General features: G+C 51.7%; 1 protein-coding gene across 5 annotated transcripts in view; it reads left to right on the top strand.

Annotated features, from left to right (window-relative positions):
* The window catches only part of GRIK4 (glutamate ionotropic receptor kainate type subunit 4), a 422,857-nt gene that overhangs the window by 113,982 nt on the left and 285,001 nt on the right, over positions 1-23,874 (top strand). For all 5 annotated transcript variants that reach the window (XM_072729516.1, XM_072729517.1, XM_072729514.1 and 2 more), the window contains 2 exons: positions 9,512-9,617; positions 14,938-15,069. In XM_072729516.1, the coding sequence (XP_072585617.1) occupies positions 14,988-15,069 (82 nt within the window). In that variant the 5' untranslated portion in view covers positions 9,512-9,617; positions 14,938-14,987. The remainder of the gene's footprint in view (positions 1-9,511; positions 9,618-14,937; positions 15,070-23,874) is intronic.

Below are 23,874 nucleotides of genomic sequence, written 5' to 3'. Positions count from 1 at the left end.
AGCGTATGCACGTATGTGTATATACATACGTGATTGTGTGTGGGTATGTGTACAGTTCTGCAGGACACAGGTGAGTAAATACTTCAAGGGCAAGGATAACACTGTCATTGTGCATAAGAGCTCATGCTTCCACGGACTAGGTGCTCAGTAAATCCTTGTTGAATGAAAGAAATAGTGCTGATGAAAATGCTCTTTGCTGGATTCAATGTGTGGACCAAAATCAGTAGAGCTGTTTGCTTCTAAGTAGCAGGAATGTGGTGCCATTGTGAATTATATTTGGAATATATTCTGGTGGCTTAACTATGCTCCAGGCACTGTACTAAACACTTTATATGCATTTCTCATTTAAAACTGCCAACAGCTCTCTGAGGTTGGTTTTATAGATGAGGCAGCCCAGGCTGAGAGGTCAGTGTCTTGACCCCAGCTAGTAAATGAGGGAGCTGGGATTGGAAGCCAGCCTTCCAGAGCTGATGCCCCTGCCTGCTATTCTCATGGCTTCCTGAAATGTCACTGCCCCTTTTCATGGTCTGATTTCTTGGGAGGAGGAAGAGGAAGGCTGCTGTAAAGGCACTTCTCTGGTCCTCGGCAAGCCTTTCCGGTAGAGGGGGAAAAGAGGAAGGACTCAACTTTTCTTGCCGGCAAGAGACAGTGAAGGTGGTCAGAGACAAGATTTGCTTTCTGCTGTGTATTGCCCAGAACTTGAGCACAGGGGGACACACAGCAGGCAGGAAACACATTAAATGTGGGGAGGACCGACTTCCCAACGCTTTCCTTCTCCACACAGACCCAAGGAGAAGCCAGCAGGCAAGGGGACTGGAAGCCAGCAAGGCTCCAGATGGGGAACTCTCCGGAACTGCAGAAGAAAGGTCTTCCAGCAGACCACAGCTGGCTGTCCGGCCCAGCGCCCTCCACAGATCTGAGAGCAGCTTCAGATCTCAGAAGTTTGTCCTTTTCCTTTGGCTTCAGAGCATGTTAAGAATTTGGTGGGAACATGAGAGCCTTGGGCTGCGTGCTTCTCTTTTAGATGCCTAGAGCCTACGTACATGCACACATGGTACCTGGTGAATGTCTGTATGAGGGTTGCGTGTGTGTGTCTCCATCCTTTAAGACCTGCATAATGGTCCTTTTCTACCGAGCCTCCTGGGCCGAGTGTATGGATGAAGAGATGAACCTTCTTCATGCCACCATGGTCTGTCGCAGCTTCAGGAGCCCATTGTCTACCCCTGATCACTTGTGTATGTGTGTGTCAGGGGGTCGTGTGTCAGGGAGGGTGCCTTCCCCGGGGTGGAGCCATGCTGGACATCCGTGCTGTCCAAGCTCACATAGGTATCAGGCAGCGTGAAGCTGCTCTCAGATCTGTGGAGGGCGCTGGGCCGGACAGCCAGCTGTGGTCTGCTGGAAGACCTTTCTTCTGCAGTTCCGGAGAGTTCCCCATCTGGAGCCTTGCTGGCTTCCAGTCCCCTTGCCTGCTGGCTTCTCCTTGGGTCTGTGTGGAGAAGGAAAGCGTTGGGAAGTCGGTCCTCCCCACATTTAATGTGTTTCCTGCCTGCTGTGTCCCCCTGTGCTCAAGTTCCGGGCAATTACCCTCCTGCCGGGTTTTGTTGCTGAGCACAGCAGGTGGGCCTTGTTTGTAATTCACTTGCACCATTAACGCTGGGTTAGCACCATAAGGGCGACCGATCCATTCGGTGCCCCCAGCCCCAGATGCCACTTGATAGCAGGATGTGAGATTGGCTTGGGGGTCCAGGCATTGCAGAGCTCCTCGTAATGTGCTTTCTCCAGTTGAAGGCAATGAGAAGCTTGATCTATTGGCAGTCAGAGAGCGCACACCATCATCCACACTAATGGGAAGTCTGTACCCAATACCAATCCCCCCCCACCACCACCAATCCCGGTGATTTGGCTCTGGACGATAATAGCAGTAGTCACAATAACACAATAACAGTTCTCAGTAAGCTCAGTACCAGGGCAAGCATTGTGCGCTTTCTGTTTGCAGCCATGCTCTTAAGATCGTGGTGAATCTTTGAAGGCAACCTTAGGAAGGTCTAACATTTTCTCCATTTTGTGGGTAGGAAAACAGGTTTAGGGAGGTGACCCAGTTGCCCAAGGCCACTGCTAGTAAGAAGTAGAGCCTGGACTCAGGGAACCGTCTGAAGGGGACACAGAGCTTGTGCTGCTAACCACTGCCTTATCCTGCCTTCCTCCGGGAGGGAATATGTGATGTTTTGTGAATGAAGATGGGGCAGGGGAGAGAGATCTCCCAAACTGCCATTCTAATTATTATTTTTTTTCCCCGCTAGCACTGATGTTAATATGAGTCACTGAATAGGAGAATGATGAATAAGATTAAAACATCCTCTATAGGTTCACTTTTATTAATTAATCATACATGTATTGAGCTCTAACTAGGTGGAAAACATTGTCCTTGGTGTTTCATAGAAAACAATGATAAATCATTCATCTGTTCGATCAGTCTGAGAGATGGGGTGTCAGACATACATTCTAGGACCAAAGACAGGGAATAAAATGTTGGAGGGATGAGGGTTGCAGTGGAGGAGGTAAGAATGAAGAAACCACAGAGACCGATTTAGAAGAAAATCTTCCAGGGCACCTCAGTAGCTCAGCGTCTGCCTTTGGCTCAGAGCATGATCCTGGGGTCCTGCGATTGAGTCCCACATCAGGCTCCCTGCAGAAAGCCTGTTTTTCCCTCTGCATCTGTCTCTGCCTTTCTCTGTGTCTCTCATGAATAAATAAATAATTTTTTTTTAAAAAAGGAAGAAAATCTTCCTGACTTTCTGATTACATGTTATGAAAACATTTTTGGACATTTAACGTCCTCTTTCATTTTTGGACGACCCTGTGAAGTAGACGGGGCCTCTAGCGCTGTCTCCCATTTTATGGTTTTATGGGAAATGAAGGGGCGGGGGGGGGGGGGGGGGGGAGGCGCAGGACCCGCCCACACCACGGTCCTGCAGGGAACAGTGGTGAAGCCAGCTTTGAACACAGGCCTTCTGACTCCAAGACCAGACTCTTCCACAGAGTCACTCCCATCTGGGCCCCATCCAGGCTCTGCCGAGTGATGTCCTGTGTCCTGCTGGAGCTGGTTCCAGAGCTGCCTGGGGCTCTGCTTTCTTTGGAGACCCATGAAGACTATGCTCTGGCCCAAAGCTTGGCAGCCCAGAACCTTTTTTTTCCAGTCTGTGGGCAAACGTAGCACCCGTAGTACCCTGTTCAGTAGTACAGGGACTGTTCCCTTCAGGAATGGCTTCCTTCACTTTCTTGGCCCTTCCCGAGTGGCTAAGTGCCCACTCATGGGCCTCTCTGGCCTCCAGGCCATCTGGCACACCTTGATCACATTGATTCCCTTAAAGTACAGCTCCAGTATCCACCTGCCCTCCTTGCCCAGAAACTTTCAGGGGCTCTCTATTGCCCAGACGATAAAGTCCGAGCTCCTTGACCTTGGCATTCAAGGCCTGCTCGAATCTGACCCCAGCACTTATCTCTCTCTGGGAAGTGTGCCTCTGCCAAGCTGGTTGGTCACTACCCTTTGGCCACCTCTTGCTTTTCCTGGCACCCTGCTGGAAGGTCTCCTTTCCTAAGCAGCATGTGTCCACACTGTCCAAGAATCCTGCTCACCTGTCCAGGCCCAGGGATGCTTTCTGCCTCTGTCTTCCCAGCCCTCCTTTCTCATTTGGTGACACGAAGGCTGCCCTGCCTTGTGAGAGCTGCTTTGTGACTGTCCCACGTCATGTGTTCATGAGCATGCTGCTTGTGATGTCATACTTTTCCAGGAAGCTCCTTGATGGCAGACAGCACACGGGAGAGAGCTGGGCTCCCAGGGTTATGTCATGTGCTCCTTTCATCCTGGCCCCTGGGCAGGGGATGCTGAGTGTGGGGACAGCTCCCCTGCTCAGCTAAGGAGGTCACAGTTCCCCCCACCCCCCGGGGTTGCCCTGAGACTATACATGTCCCTGGACTTCCAGTCCACAGACTTGCCTGACCTCTGGATTCCATGACCTCTCCAGGCTGTGGCAGAGGGAAAGTAATGGGACTTTGGCAGGCTGATTGAGAGCTGGGCTGTCCTCTGTGGCCTCTGACAAATGCAGAAGCCTGGGGCAGCTGCTGGAGAGTGTGTCCTCTGTGTCCCTAAACCCCTCACAGACTGGCTGAACATAGCCCCCAGTGTTTCTCCTTCAGAGGGAGGGCTCTCCTCTGGCCTGGGGCCTGGGATCCAGCCAAGAACCAGAGCCCAGGTGTGTGTATGGGGGGAGGGGTTTGCTCGGAGGCAAGCACTGACACTGCAGGTAGGCTAGGGGGTGGCTGTTGGGCTTGGGCGGTGGCTGGGAAGGGGAGTGTGATCTCGGACGGGGCTCCAGGGTCAGCTCAGAACAGCCAGTGCCAAGTGGCCCATAAAGCCTGCAAGGGACCTGGGCGGGCCCAGCAGTCAGTCGCTGAGCACGTGAACCTGAGGTGATTAGCTTCACTATACAGAGGAGGGGGACCCAGGCTCAGTAACATGCCCACGTCTTGGAGCCAATCATTGAGAAAGTTGGGATTCTTTATTGTTTTCTAAATTATTAATTAGATTTCTTAATTGAAAAGCAATCCAATCTCTTAAAATGCACACAGTAGAGAACACTTTAGGATGAAAAGCAAGTCTCCTTCCTACCCTGACTGCCGTTCCAGAGCCCTCTCCAGGGGGCAGCTGGCCAGCAGCCAGTGACTGTTCCCTGCCCCTCACAGAGCCTGGTGCCAGGCCTTCCCTAAGTAGAGGGTAGTAGTGCTAACAGAGCAGGGTGGCGGGAAGGGGTGGATGGTCCCTCTGTGTGCTCTTTGGCAAGTCCCAGAGACTCCTTAGCTTGGATGACACCCGTAGAATAAGTCCAACTGCTTTGCATTTTGAAGAGGACACCACCTGCTTTGTTATGCACCTTTATTTTACCATATCTAACTTTCCTGTCCTCCTCACCCCCCACTCCTCCTCCACCCCTGGAAGTGCCAGCCAAGGGGCTGGTCCTGGGCTTCCCCAAGGAACGCTACACCTATGGAGGGCTGCTTTGTTCCCTGTTCTGGCCAGGACTCAGAAAAAGAGGACAGGACCTTGCTCTCTGGTGTCAGAGACCCCAGATGCAGCGAGGTTTCCACTTGGGCATGATAGAGCTGTGCCAAGGGACGACTCCATATCTGTGACCCAGCAGCTCTCAGGTCAGGACTTGCTTCTCTCCTTCTTTTTAAGGATTCCATTTATTTATTTGACACACAGAGAGAGAAAGCCTGGGAGCACAAGCAGGGGGAACAGCAGAGGGAGAGGGAGAAGCAGGGAGCCGGATGTGGGGCACCATCCCAGGACTCTGGGATGGTGACCTGAGCTCAAGGCAGCCGCTTAACCAACTGAGGCACTCAGACGGCCTAGGGTTCACTTGCTTCTTTATCACTAACATTCAGAGCCCTTTCCTCCGGCTTTGACCTCAGTGGAGCTGGAGATAGTGTACCATCACCCACGAGTCTGTAATAACCCGTCTCTGGCTTCAGAAAGTTAAATTCTGATGTACCTCCCCTCCCCCGTCACACAGCTCCCACCCAGCTCTCTTCAGATCTCCTTCTGGAAGGCTGCAGTGCATACAGCCTCACTCCAGGGCATGGCCAGCCCTCTCCAGGACAGCCCCTGTCCTCCCCACACCCAGATAGATCCTGAGCAGGGAAGGGAGAGCTGTGTCTATCCGGAGGCAATTAACACGCTGTCCCTAAAAAGCGGTTTCTCTCTGTGTCTGTCCCCTGCTCACTCTCTATTCCTCTGTGGACACTCCTGCAAGGCCTCTCTGCTCTAAATGTGTTACCAACAGCTCCAGCACTGGGCAATTTTATTTGAAAGCCTCGGCTAATGTGGTCTCTGCTAGGCGTCCTCTCCCCCTGGGCCAAGCCTGGTGGCCTCAGATAAATGCCAGGGACGTTTTTTACCATCCTGAGCCAGCCTTGGCCTTCACATCCTACCCTGGGATCCTCTTCCCACCTTCCCCAGCTCACTGGGACTGGTGATTAACTCCCCATCTTCTCACCTCTAACCACTTCCTTTGCATTGAAAGGGGATCGAGATGCAGTGGTCCCTCGCCTTGTCTGCGAAGGCCGCTGGGTCCAGTCCAAGGTTCACGGAGGCAGTTGGCTTTAGATGCAGAGCTGTATCCAGGAGCTGGGGGTGCCTAATGGGGGAGACTGGACATAAACACAGCAGATCAAGAAGATGTTTCGGCTTCCCACCCTCGTGGATGCCTCGCCATTTCTGAAACGCGCTGCGCTGGCTGCCACCTGAGGCCTCTGGGTCTCCTCCGTGTTGTTCCTCTGTCTGGGATCTTCTTCTCCCTGTTCACTGTGTCCCCTTTGAGAGACCTGGCCAACTCAAGTCAAACCTTTGTCCTCAGGGAAGCCTTCCCTTCCGGCCACGTGAGGTCCCCCTGCCATACGCTCTGTAGCATCCTGCGCTTTTCCTTCATTGTCTGTAGCTATGGCATCTGGTTACCTGGATGTGGGATTAATATCCCTCCCCTGACTGTACGCTCCAGGGCCTGGACAGGGCCTGCTAGTAGGCACTCAGTAAAAATATTTGTTGAATGAATAAAATATAAATCTTGTAGTGCTATTGAGTATGTTTATATGCTTTGGCCAGCCTAGAGGAAAGGAACAATATACACCATTGTGCTTAGAAAGCACTTCACTCATCTGCAAAGTAATGCTCCACTCATTTTCTCATTTGGTTTTCTTAGCAACCCTGCAAGGGAGATGGTAGGAGTATAATTTCCCCATTTTACAGAAGAGAGGTTAAGAGATGAGTCCAAGATCAGCTCTCCACCTCCAATCCCTGATTTTTTTTTTTTTCTCCTCTGCTAGGCTGGATCTGAGTAAGGAAGGAAGACTGATTTCAGGGAAAACTTCTGGGATGGGCTTGACTTGGAGCAGCATTCTGGGGATGAGAGGGCTGTGCATTAATATTTGCTGGAGGCATGGGAGGCAGTCTTGTTGGGCGAAGAAGCAGATGCGGTTTGGGATACATGCGTATGGGGCTGGAGGGAGCCCTGAACAAGGGTGGAGAGAGGAAAGAAAGGAAGTTCACATTGATCCTATTACAGCCAAAACCTATTGCAACAGCTTTTCAAGGGAGGTGCCATTGTTGCCCATGGTTTACATTCGTGGAAATGGAGCTCTTAAGTAACCAGTTTAAGGACACATAGTGGCATCTGGGATTAGAAACCAAGTATGTCTGCTCAGGCCCCTGGTGAGGGGCCACTCTTTTGAAGTGGATTGAGGGCTTCAGTCTGAAATCTACACGGGGAGGTGGCTTGGAGGGGAGAAGAGACTGGTTATTCCTTATGTTTTGCTCATTAGTGTCTGAGGATGGGGGACAGCTACCCCTAGACACATGCCCGCGGTGCTAGCCGATGCCTGGGGATGCTGTGCCGCCTGAATACCCTTCCCTAATATCAGGCCTGGGCTGGGGCCAGCTACTGCTCTTCAGTTTATCCTGACGAGTCAGACCAGGTCCAACTCCCAAGCCAATGCAAGTGTTGGCTAACCTGCCACATTGTAACTCATCACTAACGCCTGGGCGCATCTCCTGGTGGTAAATCCTAACAATTGAGGACACCTGGGCTGATCATTTTGCCAAGGGACATACTCAGACTCATTTCTCTTTGCTTGCTTCCTCCGATGTGAAAAATGTGCAAATGGGCCCTAGATCTGCTTGGATTTAACTCCTCTTTTTCAACATCATGATAATCATTGTAATCCCAGCCCAACATTTCTTCAAGTGCCAATTGTGTGCCATGTTCTGGGATGCAGAGAGAAGGGATGTATAGAGAAGAGTGAGGAAGAACAGGTCTTGGAGCTGGTGGCCTGGTACTCCCGTTGGCCAGCCAGGTGACCTTAGGAGGTGTCATTCAACCTGTGCACCTTTAGTTTCCACATCTACAGGTGGAGAAGGTGAGAGAATCTGCCTCACAGGGCTCTTCTGAGGAGCGCTGTGGCTGAAATAGTCCTTTTTATGTAATAAGTATATATTCAGTAAATGTAAGCATGAAGTATAATTTCTAGAACTGTGGAATTACACCATTATCTGGGCCAATTCCCTCATTTTTACAGAATAAGAAACTGTGGCTCAGAGGAGTATCTCCCAGAGCCAGTGAACACCCAGGTCCCTGCCTCCTGGGACAGGCCTGGGTCCTGGCATCACACTACTTTCCAGAGAGAGAATACTTACCTGTCCTGCCCAGCAGCATCAGGTTCCAAAGTTTAATTCTCCCCCAAGGGGACCACAGAGTCGGAGGCGGCCCTACTCCCTTGCTCTGGCCACCCTGTCACCCTGCGTACTCTGTCCAAGCTGCTGGCTGCGCTGGAAGTGTCCTCCAGTTGGGGGGTTCAGAACAGCAGAGAAGCCCACATCCATTTGTCTTGAGGAGCCCGGAGCATCATGAGGAGTAATCAGGATCTTGTTGCTCACAGACGAGAGAAAACCTGTAATTAATCTGGCTGCCCCTCTGATTTCCTCTGTCATCCCTGCCACCAAACACCGTCTGGCAGCTGTCGGCTTCCTCTCAGACCCACCCTGGAAAATCACGATTAATGGTGTAACAGCCCAGTGAGGATGAGAGAGAGACTGGCAGAGGGACTGCTGACAAATCAGGAGAGGGGAGGCCACTTAGCACAGCTGGGCCAGGGGTCCAGGCAGCATGCTCAGGGCCTGAACACAGTGGGCTGGCGGCGGACTGTGCTGTCTCTGTGTTGCACCGGTGCCAGTTGGGGATCTACACTTACTGAGCTTCTGAGTGATACGGGCACTATAGCAGAGTGTGTCAGGAAGATATGTGCACAAAAGAGATGTTCCCCTGCTTCCCGGGAGCCTATGGCCTGGTCGTGGAGAGAGGATGGAATTTAAGCACAGGGTTAAATGGCCACTCGCTCATGCAAGGCTTGAGCAAGGGGTGTTTGTGGTCCCAGGGAGCCGGGCGCTGTTCCTGGTGCTGAACGCCCAGCAGTGAGTAAGGGGAGGAAGGGCCTGCCCTCAGGGCGCCAGAAATCCAAGTAGAAGCACGGAAGTGAGCCAGAGATGTCTGGACACATTTGGGATCCTCTGGCTTGGGGAAGCTGACCTGTCCTGAGATTCTGAAAAAAAAAAAAAAATAAAGAAAAAGAAAAAGAAAATTAGGTTATCCTTCTGGAACAAATGGGGACAAGTGGTTTTTGGTGTTTGGATGAGGAAATGCCCTGGGCAGGTAAGCAGTAGGGCCAGGGTGGGGCCATGGCACATCCTCTCAGTGCTCACGGGGCGGTGTGTAGTCAGACACTGCCCTGCGGACGGTGAGGGCTGGAGCTTCCCAAGACAGCCTGTGCCCCAGAGAAGTGGGGTCTGGGTTGTAGGTTCCTTGTGGGCAAGGGCTCCCAATGTCAGTCACGGTCTGCTTCGCGCTGCCAGAGCCTTTTCCCACGTATGTTATCTGACTGGATTCTTTCATTATTTCCACAGATATTTTTTGAGTGCCTACTATGTGCCAGCCTGTGCTAGGCATTGGAGACACAGGTGGAAAATTGCAGCTTGTTACCCGCTCTCCTGGTGCTCATCACCCTGTGAGGTAGGCATTGCTACTCCTGTGTTACTGATGAAGAGGTGGGCTTTGAAGGGGGTAGGCCGCCTGAGAGTGTTCCCTCAGCGAGGTCCGGAGCCACACCCAGCCTGGCCTCCATCCCGGGGTGGCCACAGCAGCAGAGCTGTCCCCACGCTGTCTGGAGCAGTGTCCTCAACGACCCAGGAAAGGGCTGCATTTTGACTGTTAGCCTTCCAAGTTCCCCAAAGTCCAGGAGTGAGGCCCAGCTCTGGTTAGGTGGAGACAGAGACCCTCAGACATCCTGCTCTGAACTTAAATTCTGCTAGAAAAGAGCAGTACATGCTTGCTTCCCCCTCCATGCTGCGATCCCTCCTTGCCCAGATCCACACCATGATGTCCACTTGGATTGTTTGTAGTAACCACAGCAGATACACAAAATGTACAAGTCAAATGGGCATTTATTTCATACTTGTGTACACTTAGTCTTTTTTTAAATGACCCCTTTATATTTTTAACTAAATTACCGCCAACACGGGGCTCAAACCCATGACCCCAAGACCAAAAGTCATGTGCTTTACTGACTGAGCCAGCCAGAGCACCCCGGCCCATGCCTTTTTTTTTTCTTAAAGATTTTATTTATTTGAAAAAGAGAGAGCAGGGGGGAGGGGCAGAGGGAGAGGGAGAAGCAGATTCCCTGCTGAGCAGGGAGCCCCACCTCCATCCCAGGACCTGAGATCATGACCTGAGTCGAAGGCAGATGCTTAACCGACCAAGCCACCCAGGTGCCATCAATCCATTTTTAATGCCATCTGTTCATTTATTCATTTGTCCAGTATTAATAGAGAACCTACTATGTGCCAAATAGCATGCTAGATGCTTGTCACAGTCCCTCCTATCACTTTTGATGGTTCTGTGGGAAGACAGCATCCTTGTAGCAGGTTGTGTGCCTTAAGGATAAATATTTCAGGTGTGGTGGCAACATATGGGGAAGGAATCACAGAGCCTCAGAGGGGAGATAATGCAGTGAGCCTGTAGAAAACTGTTTCCAGGCCATCAGGGGTTGAGACCACATCCCACCTGGAAGTTCACACAGAAGGGGCATATTGGGGAAGTCAGGGCTTAAGCTCTGGTGGAGTGTCAGGTGCAGTGGGCTGGATGGTCTGGACAGGTGAGTAGGAGCCAAATCATGAAGGGTTTGCCTGTTGGAGTGAGGAGCGCCCTTGATCCCTGAGGCAGCAGAGAGCTAGGCGAGACTGGGCCTAGGTGTGTCATTATCATGTTTGCATCTTAGCAAGAATCCCTGCCACCCGGCTGCTATGGCCAGGGTCCAGGTCATGGCTGATAGACATCTGGACAAGGGTGGGATGGAGGTGGGAGTTCGTGGTGATGCAGAGACAGTCATGGTGTTTAGGAGGCAGAGCTGTTGGGATGTGGTGACTGATCAGAGTAGGGTGTGGGGAAGGAACAATCTGGGGCGACTTCAGCTTTCAGGGTCGGGTGATGAGTAGGGTGTGGTGCTGCCTTCCAAGAAGGAGGGTGTAGGAGAAGCAGCAGGTGGGTGCGGTGGAGAGGTTATCTTTTGCCTAGAACGAGGTGTGTCTGAAGTGCTCTGCAACATCCAGAGAATGGTGGGAGACGGCTGTATTGTGCAAGAACACTGGGCATGGGCTGCTCATTTAGAAGCCACACCATGCGGGTGGTGAGGAGCCACAGCAGGAGGGAAAACTCCCCAAGGAGGGACAGGGTTAGTGGGAAGGGGGCCTTGGTGCTGTATCTCCCGGATAATTTCTTTTCCCTCCCTAAATTATTTAAATAGTTTTAGTTGATAAAAGCTGCCCTTTCTGATTCTAAGACCAGATTCATCTAAACATTAAAATGAAAACAAGACCTCAGATTTCTTTGTGCTTTCTTATGATAAAGAATCTGAAAGCTTCATCTTCCTGCTCCTCTGTGTAAACAGTGAAGCTATACAAGGAAAGCCTGTGGAATCAGAGACCGGGCTGTCCCTGGCTTCGCCTCGTGACAGCTGTGTGACCTTGAGGTAGGCACTTCACCTTTCACAGGCTCAGCTTCCTCAGCTGTAATAGAGCTTGTCTCGTGGATTAAATAAGAAGGAGACCGTGGAAAGAATTTTGCAAACCAGCGAGGCTTACAATCATGTAACACCATGGTTCTCTGTATTCCTGTAAGGTTTGGAAGGGGATTATTGCTCATCTTTATGCCCTGGGTTATACGGTCGAGGCCCCAGGGCAGCCCAGGACCTCCATCACCATAGTGCATGCATGCGATCTCCAGGGTCAACTAGGCTTTAGGGCCGTGAACGACAAGAGTCAGGCCTGCACGAACTGAGTGTAGTTGTGTCATCAAATAGAATTTATACAGGCTAATCTGACACCTATTTAGCAGTCTGAATAATAATTACCGTGCGGCGTGCTGATCGGGCATAAATGGAAGGCATTTGACATAAATGATTATAGTTAGTATTGCTTTTATATAGCCTAACCAGATTTTTACAGTTCTTTCCTCTTTGACAGCAGATTCATTTATCCATTCAACAAATATTTCTTGAGGCTGTAAAATATGCCAGGTCCTGTTCTGGGCCCCATGGAGACAGACGAACAAGATTTCTGCCCCCTTGCCCCACCTCCTTTGTTTGAGCTTGCATTCCAGTGGGGAGATAATCACTGAACAATCGACTTTATCCGTAATGAGTAAGAATGTCAAGCTTCTCTTGAGACTGTGTTTGCTGTCATCTATCCTTGCACCAACACCTACGAAGGAAAGGACAGAGATTCTGGGCCTGATTGGCCAGCAGCACAGTTGCCTTTGTGCTAGTCCTTTACCTTTTGTTAACTCTGACTCCTGATTCCGGGTAATTGCTTGAGGCCTTCTGCTCATCGAACAAGTATGTACTGTGCATCTGTTGTGTATAAGTACAGCAGCACACTGGCAACTGTCCTTGGCCTTGAGGAGTCCACACTGATCTCCCATGTGGACACCCAAAGGCAGCAGAAGTGGGAGGAAAGTGCTGTTAGAGTCACTGTGGCCTGCTGTCGTGGCATATACAGAGGCTCCAGACTTTGGCAAATGGCAGGGGTCGGTGAGGGGGGCAACAGTCAGATGGAATCAGGTGTGCTCAGAAAGCTGCCAGGTGCTGGGTGTGGCTGGAACATCAAGGGTGTGGTGCTGGGGGGCATCATTAAATGAAGACCTACTAAAGTATGCAACACACACACAGGAAAGTGAATATGAGAAACAGGACATCGCCAGCACCCTCCAGAAGACCCCACACGTTCCCTTCTAGTCACTGCCTGCCCTCAAGAATAAACCACCTGCTGGGCTACTAACAATTTTTTGTACTTTTTTATAGAAAGAATCGTAGTAAATGTGTTCTTCTGTGCCTGGTTTCTTTGCTCACATTATGTTTATGAGGTTCATCCAGACAGTTACATGTAGTTGTTAAGTATTTTTATTTCCATGTAACTTTGTTGTGTGACACATAGTATTTCTCCATTCCGCTGCTGAACATCTGGGTAGTTTCCAGTTTGGGGAAATGCAAAGTGCCGCTATGAATATTCTGATACATCTAATGCATCTGAGCACATACTTGTACATTCTGTTGGAAGTACACTTATTGTGGGATTCCTGGGTCCCTAAGATCTATGTAAAGCTCTGGGTTTTGAGGCCAAAGAGACCAATTTTTCAAAAACAGTTATATCAATTCACGCTCACGTTGACACTGTACGAGAGTTCAGTTGCTCCATGTCCTTGTCAACACTTGATATTGTCTTTTTAAAAAAGTCATTCTGGGAAGCCCTGATGGCTCAGCGATTTAGTGCTGCCTTCAACCCAGGACGTGATCCTGGAGACCCGGGATCGAGTCCCACGTCGGGCTCCCTGCATGGAGCCTGCTTCTCCCTCTGCCTGTGTCTCTGCCCCTCTCTCTCTCTATGTCTCTCATGAATAAATAAATAAATCCTTAAAAAAAAGTCATTCTGGTCGGTGTATAGTAGTATCCTTTTTTAAAAAAAGATTTTATTTATTTTAGAGAGATAGGCAGAGACATAGGCAGAGGGAGAAGGAGGCCCCATGCAAGGAGCCCGATGTGGGACTCAATCCCAGGACCCCAGGATCACGTCCTGAGCCAAAGGCAGATGCTCAACTGCTGAGCCACTCAGGTGCCCCTGGTCAGTGGTATCTCATTGTGGTTTGAAATTGCATTTCCTGGTGCCCAGGGTACCTGAGACTCTTTTCACATGTTTATAGGCTTTTGGACATAGTTCCTAGCAGAGTGTCTGTTCTAGTCTCTTGCCCATTTTTCTTTGGATTCTCTGTCCAGGGGGTGGGAGGAGGAAACATCTTAATACTCCTTTCTAACCAGGGGGGACTCAGGATTAGCATATCCAGGTGTTTACCAGCCCCACCTGACCCACTGATGGGGTGCAGACTCTGTTCCTAGGGTGTCAGAGGTCTCAGGAACGGGACAGCTCCCATACTCCTGGGGGGAGGCAGTCCCCTCCAAGGCTCTGGTTTGTCATCAGAGGTCGATTGGCCTCAGGAGGAAGGGGGTTTGGTGGACAGAAGATGGGGAGGGGTTAGTTTCCAGCAGGTGGCAGGGGCAGATGTGGAAATCAGCTGATGCCCTGGTATGTGTGGTTCTGTCCTCAGTATTTGCTAAGAATAGACCTTTCTCATCTGGGCCAGGGAGGGACTGACGGTGTCCAGCCCATCCTTTAGGCCGGGGCTGAGCACAGCTGCTTTCCTCATGTTATCTTGGGCCGCAGTTCAGCTCCACCACCTGAGTGTTGTCATGCTCATTTTACCTGTGAGGGAACGGAGTTGAGTGGTGGAGAGAAGTCCTCCTGAAGTCCACCTCACTAGCATGTGGAGGAGCAGAACTTGAACCCAGCTCCTTCCCCACGTCACTCCCCAGCGAGGGGGTACATGTGGCGTGTCCCTGGGCAGTGGCACCACCTTGCCACCTCTTCCTCTTCTGCTCACTCATGGCTCTTGTTTCTTAAGAGCAGATAAAGGTTTTCATCCCCGATTAGACATCTAAAAACAGTGGAGCCCCTTCCATCATTCGGCCACAGTTACTCCCATGTGCCCCAATTTGATTTGAGGGGTGGGAGTTAGAACCTGAGCCTTCTGTGGGCCTGGCCTAGGGAGGAAGAGCGGAGGCCCCAGGCTGGCCAGCAGTGCTCCCGCAGGCACTACCAGCAGCTCTGCAGGGGACCGTGGGCCCCTCCCCACGGAGGCCCCGGCCTGGTAGCTCTGGTCACAGGGCCTGGTGGGTGGCTACCTCTTGGGGGCAGAGGACTCACGCGCTCCCACCGCTCTCTCACAGAGTTATGTCATGCCCAGACCAGCAGAGGGCTCCATGAGGATTTATAGAAGATGCCCCGCGTCTCGGCGCCTTTGGTGCTGCTTCCCGCGTGGCTCGTGATGGTCGCCTGCAGCCCGCACTCCTTGAGGATCGGTAAGTGCTGCTCGTATGGCACCCTGGGGGCAGCCCAGAGCTGGCTCCTGTCCCCTTCTTACCCCAGATGTCCCCGGGGGACATCTGGTCCTGCCCTGTGCCCTCCCTGGGTACAGCTGGGCTCGCAGTGGTGGGTAGGGGCTGGCGGGGCTGGGGGTGAAGGTGCAATGCCCCCTTGTGAGAATAAAGATGCTGCGTCCCTGTTACAGTCTGTGACTTACTCAGCCGGGCACACTAAGGTGCAGCTGTCAGGTGAAGGAGGAGGATGGGAATGGCCGTGGGGGTTCTAAATCCAAGGCTGGAAATTAGGGCAGAGATCACCTCTCCTCTCCTCCGATCAATCCAAGAAGGCTTCCTGGAGAGTGTGCCTCAGATAGGGAGTGTGCTTGGTGCCCCTGGCCGGCTGCTTGGCAGGGCCCTCGACTTGGTGTGTCTCCGGGACTGCTGGTTCAAGGCCACGTGGATGACACATGCTCTCTCCCCGGCCCTGCTGCTGTGGGGGTGCCCACTCTAGGCGTGGGCAGGCAGTGCGGCTACCTACCCTGTCAGCAGCAGCCTGGTTCCTGGAGCAAGGCCTTGCTCCCCAGGGAATGGGAGTGCCTGGGACGTCCAGTGCCTCTTCTTCCCCAGGACCCTGCAGGGCTCGTTAATGGCAGGCTGAGGCACTGCTAACCTGGGTTGTAGAGACACGGCCCCAGCTGCAGGGAGAAACATGGGCCATCAGATGACGGCCCAACACTGATGTGGGGTATCAGGGACTGGGGGATTGCGTGTATATGGGGGTGGGGGTCAGTGCAGACAGATGGGGGGGGCGTGCAAAGCAGTGAGAAGGCTAGGCAGGTGGGCCTTTGGTCCTAAGAGGGCTGGTTGAACAGTAGGACCCCTGGGGCATGGCTAAGCAACAGCCCTAGAAGGACTCAAACCTAGGCAGGTTTTACGGACAGGTACCCATCTGGTGCCCCTCTTCCTAGACTGGGGTGGGGAGCCAGGTGGGGGGGGGGCAGAGTGAGTACTGCCAAAGGCAAATCCTAAATCTAAATTTGAATCTGAAAGCGTTAGAGCTGATTGAGAAGGAAGGTATCTCGATGCCAAGTCCCAGGGAATTGGCTTAAAGCTGTAGAATTCCTCCGGTTGCAATCAGGATGGGTCCTGAGTCCCGGAGGCCGGCCTGCTGGTGGTGGTCAGGAGGCCGAGGGTGGGCAGAGGCAAGTCGGAGGCGGAGACCCTGGCTAGGCCACGCACCGCGGCCCAGAGGCCGAGCTGCGGGTCTCTGGGCTGCCTGTGTGAACTTGCGGGCACACCTCTCCATGCATATGCAGCAGCGGCTGATTGGAATCAGAAATGCAGACAGGTGACTTCGTTCTTCCCCTCACCCTGCCCTCGGCTCACCGCTCCGCATGCTTAGAGAAAAGGAATTAAAAACAAAATCTTCCTCCCTCTTCCCCATTCACTGCTGCCGAAAACTTCAAAACCTAATTTAATTCTGCTTAGCAGCAATGCAAAACGGTTCGTATCCTTAAGATGCTTAATTTATAAGATGCCTACAGTTATTCAGCGTTTGCTGCAAGGTTTTCTCCCCCTCTAAATGAGTGGATAAAGCGGTAACCCATCAATTTCCATTTGTCGCTAATGGGAAGCGGAAAGGGATTGAGCCAGAAACAGCAGCGCCTCACGGCCTTGGCTCTCCTGACACTTGTTCCCCGGGAGGGAAGCAGAAACTGGAGCTGACAGTTCCCTCTCTTGGCTGCTACGCTGACAATAGAAGGCTTCAAAGGGACCCCCTCCTGCCCCCGGACCCACTCCGGGAGCATTGCTTGTCCGGTTCTGTCAAGATGCTGTTGGCCCTCTGTTTTGGTTCACGCCGGGCCACTTGCAGCCGATTTCCAGCCAGGCGCCCTGCTGGCTGGCAAGGTCAAACCGGGCCTGATCTCCCGCCGAGGCCAGGAAGCAGAGTTAAGCCAACAAAGGGAAAGAAAAGAAAAGGAAAACCAAGCCCGGCAATGCCAGAACCCATTTTCCTGTCTCCTTGGTTATCCTGGGAGCCAGGAGCTCTCTCAAGTCTCCCAAACCTAATGGACGGAAAGGTGCTAATTACTGTGGACTCCAGAGGGGATCTGGAGTGGAGCAGGGATGGGAAGAGAAGTAGGTCAAGAAAACAAGTAGCTGAGCTTGGCAGCAGGCAGCCTTGAGTGCGAAGGGCCAGGCCAGCGCTGGTGCTGCTGGCGTCTCCAGCGTCCTCCAGGGGCGCATGGGGAGGGAGGGGAGGGATGCTGCTCCTCCTCCTTCCCAGGGCTCACTTCTCCCTGTGTTTGGTGCTTTCCGGGGTTCCTTCCAAACCCCTCAGCCTCAGGATGCATAGCTGTAAGAGCGAGGCTGCAGGAAGGGATGGGGAATCTCAGAGATGAATTGTCCCGCCTGTTTCGTCCTCAGCCTGCTTGTCTGCTCGTGACAATATGGATGTTTGTAAAGGGGCGGCCAAACCCATTACCCTGCCTGGGGACCGCTGTTTTTCATTCAAGTGAGGCACGGGGTGGGAGATACAGCCAAATTGTCTATTACAGTGCCCAGTGTTTACCCCCCGAATGAGATTTTGGGTAAGAGAAAGGGATTTTATTTATGACTACGAGGCTGCCCACATAAATTCCCCAAACTCTCTCACATATGTCAGCCCCCTTCAGTCATTTATCTTCTGGAAATGTCTTTTGATTTTGCTTCTGTCCCTTGGGGTTCTCTGAGTGATGACTATGGGATCCACAGTTAATAAATGCTCCGAGAAGACCCCACCGCATCTCTCCCCCTGCCCTTTGAGGGCTCAGCATCCTATCTCAGAGCCCTAAAGGATTCTGAGGTTCCCATTCCCCACGCAGCTTATTTCACACATGAGGAAGGAGGCCCCAAGGGGACATCGCGAGTAGGTGGCCGGGCTGGTGGCAGCCCACGCTAGAGCCCTGTCTCCTTGACTCCTCTTGCACTGCTTGCTTCGCCGCCCACCAGCGGGCTCCTCTGGCCACTGGGGAAGCAGATTCGCCATCAGCAGGGTTGTCGCTGTGTTTTTTTTCCCCCAGCCTGTTCCTGACATTAGCAAATGTTACCCTTGCCCTGAACATGTGAAGCCTCAATAAGTATTTGTCAGCTTTCTAGACTGTCCCCTGTTACTCTTTCCTTGGCCCCAGTCACAGCCACACTGAACCACTGTTACCCAATATACCAGGAAGGTTTACTCTGGGCTTTACGCATCCCCCTCCTGTGCCTGGAGCTGTGCTTCCCAGCCTGGAAAACTGCTACCACTACTCTTCCTCTTCCCATCTCCTCTTCCTCCTTGGAAAGCTACTACCACTGCTACCCCTTCCTCTCCTCCTCCATCACGGTTCTCCCAGGCTTAGATAGCTCTTCCTCCGTCAAGTCCTTTCTCAGGATTTCCTGTCCTTCCTGGGGGAGAAATCCTCTCTTTCCTGCTCCTTTGCCCATTCCCTGGTACTTCACGCCTATTCCGGCACCTACTGGGGTGTGCTCTAGTTATTTTTCCCACCAGACTCTGAACTCCAGGGGTTGATTGACCACCTGACATACTTCGTGTATGCAAACGTATCGCTCAGACTCAGTGGACGGGATGTGTGGAGGATCCATGGCCCCTTGCAAGACCTGGTTCCCCAAGAACATGTTTGGTATCCTTGTTTTAAAGTACTGTCTTCTGGTCTTGCATCTGCTCAAGGAGGTAGGCTTTACTGAAAGAACGGGAAGAGGAAGGAGAAAAAGGAGGAGAAAATGTGCTTCTGTCTATTTTCTTTCTTTATTATTATCTTTTAGATTTATATGTTTATTTATTCATGAGAGAGACAGCGAGAGAGGGAGAGACACAGGCAAAGGGCAAAGCAGGACTTGAGTTCCTCGAGGGGAACCCAATGCAGGACTCAATCCCAAGACCCTGGGATCATGTCCTGAGCCAAAGGCAGATGCTCAACCACTGAGCCACCCAGATGTCCCCTGTCTTTCTTATTTAGAACAGATAACAAGAATGGGCTGAGGATCCCGATGCAGATTTTGGCTAAGAGGATAAATACGGTGATTCAGTTATCCATTCATCAATTCACCCAGCAGGTGTCTGTTGAGTGCTCTGTGCCAAGCACTGAGGGTATGGGGGCACAGTAGTAATCACCAGAGTACCTCCCACTCGGAAAGGCCTTCCTCTCTGCTAGGCGCTGTGCTGGGTATCTCACGTCTATCAGACAATCCTCACATCAGAATTAATGACCTGATGTTAAAGATGAAGGGGTGAAGGCTCGGGGAGTTTAAATAACTCCTCCAAGGTCACGGAGATACTGAAATTTGAACCTGTTTCCAAAGCCATCTCTTTCTACTCTACTCCAGTGCAGCTGGTACACCCTGGAGACCTTAGGGATTTCCCATTATCAGAGCCGTCACATTAACTATACCGTGTTCCACCGGGTAAAGGAATTGACGGATGGAGTCTTTGCCTTGGTAGTCTCTAGCTTTTCATTGGTTCCTTTACCTGTAAACAATTTCCCAAGGCCACAGAGAAAGTCCACCTGATAGATGTGGAAACTGAGGCCTGGGGACCTGAGAGGCTTGCTCATGGTGGCACAGAAGTCCCGATGAGCGTGGGTGGCACCAGACGCATCCGCAAGTTATGGGAGCGAGCGATTGCCTCTCTTTTTGTTTAAAGTTTCCCTGGGTGGTAAAGCAGCAAGAGCCTGGATTTATTTGACACACTGCCTTACTAGGACACCCAGGCACTTTACAACGACCATTTTTTACTTGTTTGGTTCCCCCAATGAGCTCTAAGTCCTGTAGGGAGAACGTTAAACATAGAACATTCCAATGTTAGAAAGATGCAGATTATAAGAGAACTGGGGGAGGTAAGGAGGGAGCGTAGAAAACACTGTTGTTGTTTTTTTCATCCTGTTCTGCTGTGTATTAAATATATCTGACACACCAAGATCCAGATCTACCAGCTGAATTCTGTGCCTTGCCAAGTATTCACCATGGGTTTTTTTTTTTTTTTGAGGAGTGGGCTCCCCTTAATGATGTTACCACGTGACGTGATTTATGGAATTTTGATGGCCACGTAACTTTTCATCGTTCTTCCAAATTGAGTCACCCGGATAGGCAATCAATTGGTCTTTTACATTAGTGACAAATAGAAATTGATGACTTTCCCCTTCATCTGTCATCTAGAGCAGGAATATGAAAGACTTCTGGGGCACAGATCTCTCCCCTGCTGAACACCTTTGGGGGTCTGTGTCTTTCTTATGATTCCTAGGATTCCCGGGTCTCCACGACACCTGCCCCGGAGCACTGCCTACCAGCTGTTTGCTAGACGCATGATCTGAGGATAGCTTTTGGGTCTTGAGCTTGACCCGTCTGTTTTCAGGTTTCTCTCTCCCACATATTGGTTGGTACTCAGAAACACCAAGCAGTGTTGTTTAACGATAAGTGTACGATGTATGTAATTCGGAGAGTAAATATTTTACCAAAAAATGAAGAAGCCTGTGTGTATGTGTGTGTGTGTACGTGTCTACATGCAGATGTGCCTGCCCAAGGCTGTCTCTCCCTGCTTCCCACCTCACCCCTGCTGCCATATCTGTAGTGGGGTGGAGGGAGCCTTAGCTGTGTTTAGAAGGCATCCAGGCCAGGGTGCTGTGTGGGGTCGCTCCGCCCACGATGCCATCATTTGCCTTTACCTGCAGCTTGTCTTCTTCTAAGAGCACCACACAGGATGCTTTCAGGAAGTTTAAATTCTCTCTCAACCTTTCCAGAACCTTTTTGTGAAGTGCAGCTTCAGGCCATAGTCTCTTCTGCTGCGAAGTGAGGATTGATTTCGGTCCAGGTGGGCTTCAGGTTACTGATAAGAAAGACCAGGGTCCCTGTAAGGTGAAGTAAGTCAGCAAAGGGACCCTCTGGCTGTGCCACAGCTCCTGACCCGCAGCTGCCTGGAGACATCTGTGCCATGGTTTGCAGCGTGTAACATGTTCTTGTTCTTCCACACGTGTTTGTTCAGTTTCCCTAACAACCTGCAAGGCAGGTAGGGGTAAGGATATCTTCTGGAAGAGGGTCCTGAGGTTCACAGAGTTTGTGACTTGCCCTGGCTCATCCACAGGGTGGGGGGTGGTGGTGGCCTCAAAGGGGGGAGAGAAGAGGAGAGGACATGTCCCAGGTGGCGGCAGAGGGGTTCTGGTGGGCAGAGTTGGAGCACAGCCAAGGTGACAGAGTCCTGAATAGCCTATTGGTGGTACATTCTCGATGGGTGGGACTGGAAGCCACCAGAGGTCGGCGTGCCAACACCCAAGGCCTCACAAAATCAGGCTGAGCTAAAGCAAATAGGCAAGTAACAGTAGCAAACATTGTGTTTTCTTCAACATATCGTGGATGATCTCTGGGAGGAAATTGGGAAAGGTCCCAGGAGCAGGTGTATCAGAGCAAAAGGATGGGGTTATTGTTCCCCCACTAAAAGTTCTAGATAACAGCTGATTTTCAGATTAATTTGGGTGTGCAACTGCCTGTGTTCACGTGTGCTAGAGTGGCCTGGTCTCCCCTGGGCTCTCATTTTGGCCCTCCCCACGTGTGGGGGTCTGGCGGCAGCTGCTACTCTGTTGGATGAAGCCCCGCCTGGCAGAGATGCACGTGGCTTGAGAGGACAGCCATAATGGCATCCCGTCAGACTTCCAAAAAACCTGTCTCCAGTCCTGTGAGATGGTTTACAGAAGTCTTGAAACGGGGAGTGACTCATTAGCAAGATCTATTTTTCTTTCCCCCGTGGTGGTTTGGGGTATGTGTGGGGAAGGTGGAAATCATGGAGAGAAATTTGGATTTGATGTAAAAAAAAAAAAAAAAAACTTATGAGACAGATGGGATGAGCCATTCTGGGGACTGAGGCACCCACAGCTGGAGGTGGCCACAGATTAGGTTGGACAGGGATTCCAGCATCAAAGGTGGGGGGTTGGACCTGTTACCACTAAGGCCACTTTGAACCTGGGATTCTGTGAGAGGAGACTTTGGCCTTTGGTCTGTTCTCATACTCGCAGAGGGAGACATTCCATTATCCTGTGTCCTCATTAACAACCGTTAATAAGGTTTTAGAATGGAGGCAGCCATCTGCTTAACTTAAGCCCTGACCCCATTTGGCCCCAGTTGCTTGGGCGAGCCAGATAAGACATGAAGCCTTTACTGATTCTTTTTACTTGTCAGTGTAGACCTGTCTGTGTGTTTCCTTTCCTTGTGGCCACTGAGAGGGGAATTAGGGGAGCACAGGTGATGGTGGGAGCTGCTGCTAGACCTCACCCGAGTGCCTGAGTGTTTGTGTGAGTGAGCTTGAGTGGGTGGGATACACCTGCGTGCACCGTGAGAGCCCACACGTCCCACACCCAGCCTTGCGGTTTGGCTCCATATCTCCTTGACGGGGCCTGACCCTCGGGTGCTGGGGAGCACTGGACAGTGAGCACCCCTGTGTCTCCTTGCGTGTTTCTTCCCATCGAGCTGAGTCATGGGGCCCAGCTATCATGGTGGCGGGCTTGGTGAGGCCCGTTAAAGCCCACACTGATGAAGAGGGTCGCGGAGAGGGAAGAGAGCCCAGACCAGTGGAGGCTCAGCATGTACCTCTGTTGGCACGCCCAGGCAGATGTACCACCATGCTGGACTCAGGAGGCATTTCAGCCCTGATTGGGGCTTTCTAGAGCTGAGATTCTATTAGCAGAACCCTTCTCAGACGAGAGGTTCACCATTCTGAAACTCTCTACTGCAGAGGCAGACATTAGCCACATCCTCTCAGATCCCCTCATTCTGTCTGTGTTCCTCCCGGGGATGAGTGGCCATCTGTGGCGGCCCGGGAGAGGGTCCCTCAGGGGTCTCCTCGTCTCGGCCCCTTCCACCCAGGCTTTCCCAGGTGTCTTCCATGGCTGATTCCAAGCTGATCGGCGTCTAGAGGGAAAGAATAAAAACCCATTTGTTCTGGGTAGCACTGGGCTTGGCCCTGGAAGGCTCCAGCATCGTGTAGGGGTTGATGTCAGAGCATGGGCTCTAGCCAGACGGCCCAGGTTTGAATCTGAGCTCCACTCTTTATTAGTCGTATGACCTAGGCAAGAACTTGATTTCTCAGTGCTTTAATTTCTTTATCCATAACGTGGGGTAACAGCAGTCCCCACCTCAGGCTTTCATGAGAGTTCAATACGTCACCACAGAGAGAGCCTCTTAGATCCGCAGCAGGCATGTAGCAAGTGCCCCGAGAATGATAGCTGTGATTTTGAGGAGCACTTATGGGTCACCCTGTCTCTGTCCCCTCCCCGGGGCCCCCTTCTGCCTTCCTCCACCAAATGCTGTCTTTCCTCTTTTTTTCTAAACCCTGCTTTAAATTCATCTCTGTCTGGGAGCTGAGACTCCGCACCTGATTGGGAAAGCTCTTGCTTCCAGAATCCTCAGAGTGCAAGTTGTGTGCATGTTTGTGCGTGCATTGCGCCGCGTTCATTGATGCATGCCCACCTGTTCCTTATTTGAATTCCATCTACCCTGTAAGCCTAAGAGCTTCCTGAGAGATGGAACTCTGTCTTCTCTACCCTCAGGGTGGGCTTTTTTTCACATTGGGGTGATGGTCCCAGGTCCTGGCTAAGGGATCTGTAAGGTCTCCCGTCTTAAAAACGTCCCTAGCCCCACATCCCTCTTCAGCAAACCCCCTGTTTCTCTCCTTCCCTTTACACACAAACTCTGCTCAAAGCTGTCTCCATTCCCTGTCCTCTCTCGTCCTATCAGTAGGACTCCCTCCTGTCAGAACGTTGCCCCAACTGTGATGCCCAC

The sequence above is a fragment of the Vulpes vulpes genome, chromosome 12, assembly GCF_048418805.1.
Source record: "Vulpes vulpes isolate BD-2025 chromosome 12, VulVul3, whole genome shotgun sequence".
Classification (NCBI taxonomy): domain Eukaryota; kingdom Metazoa; phylum Chordata; class Mammalia; order Carnivora; family Canidae; genus Vulpes; species Vulpes vulpes.
This window is presented reverse-complemented; position numbering and strand designations above follow the sequence as displayed.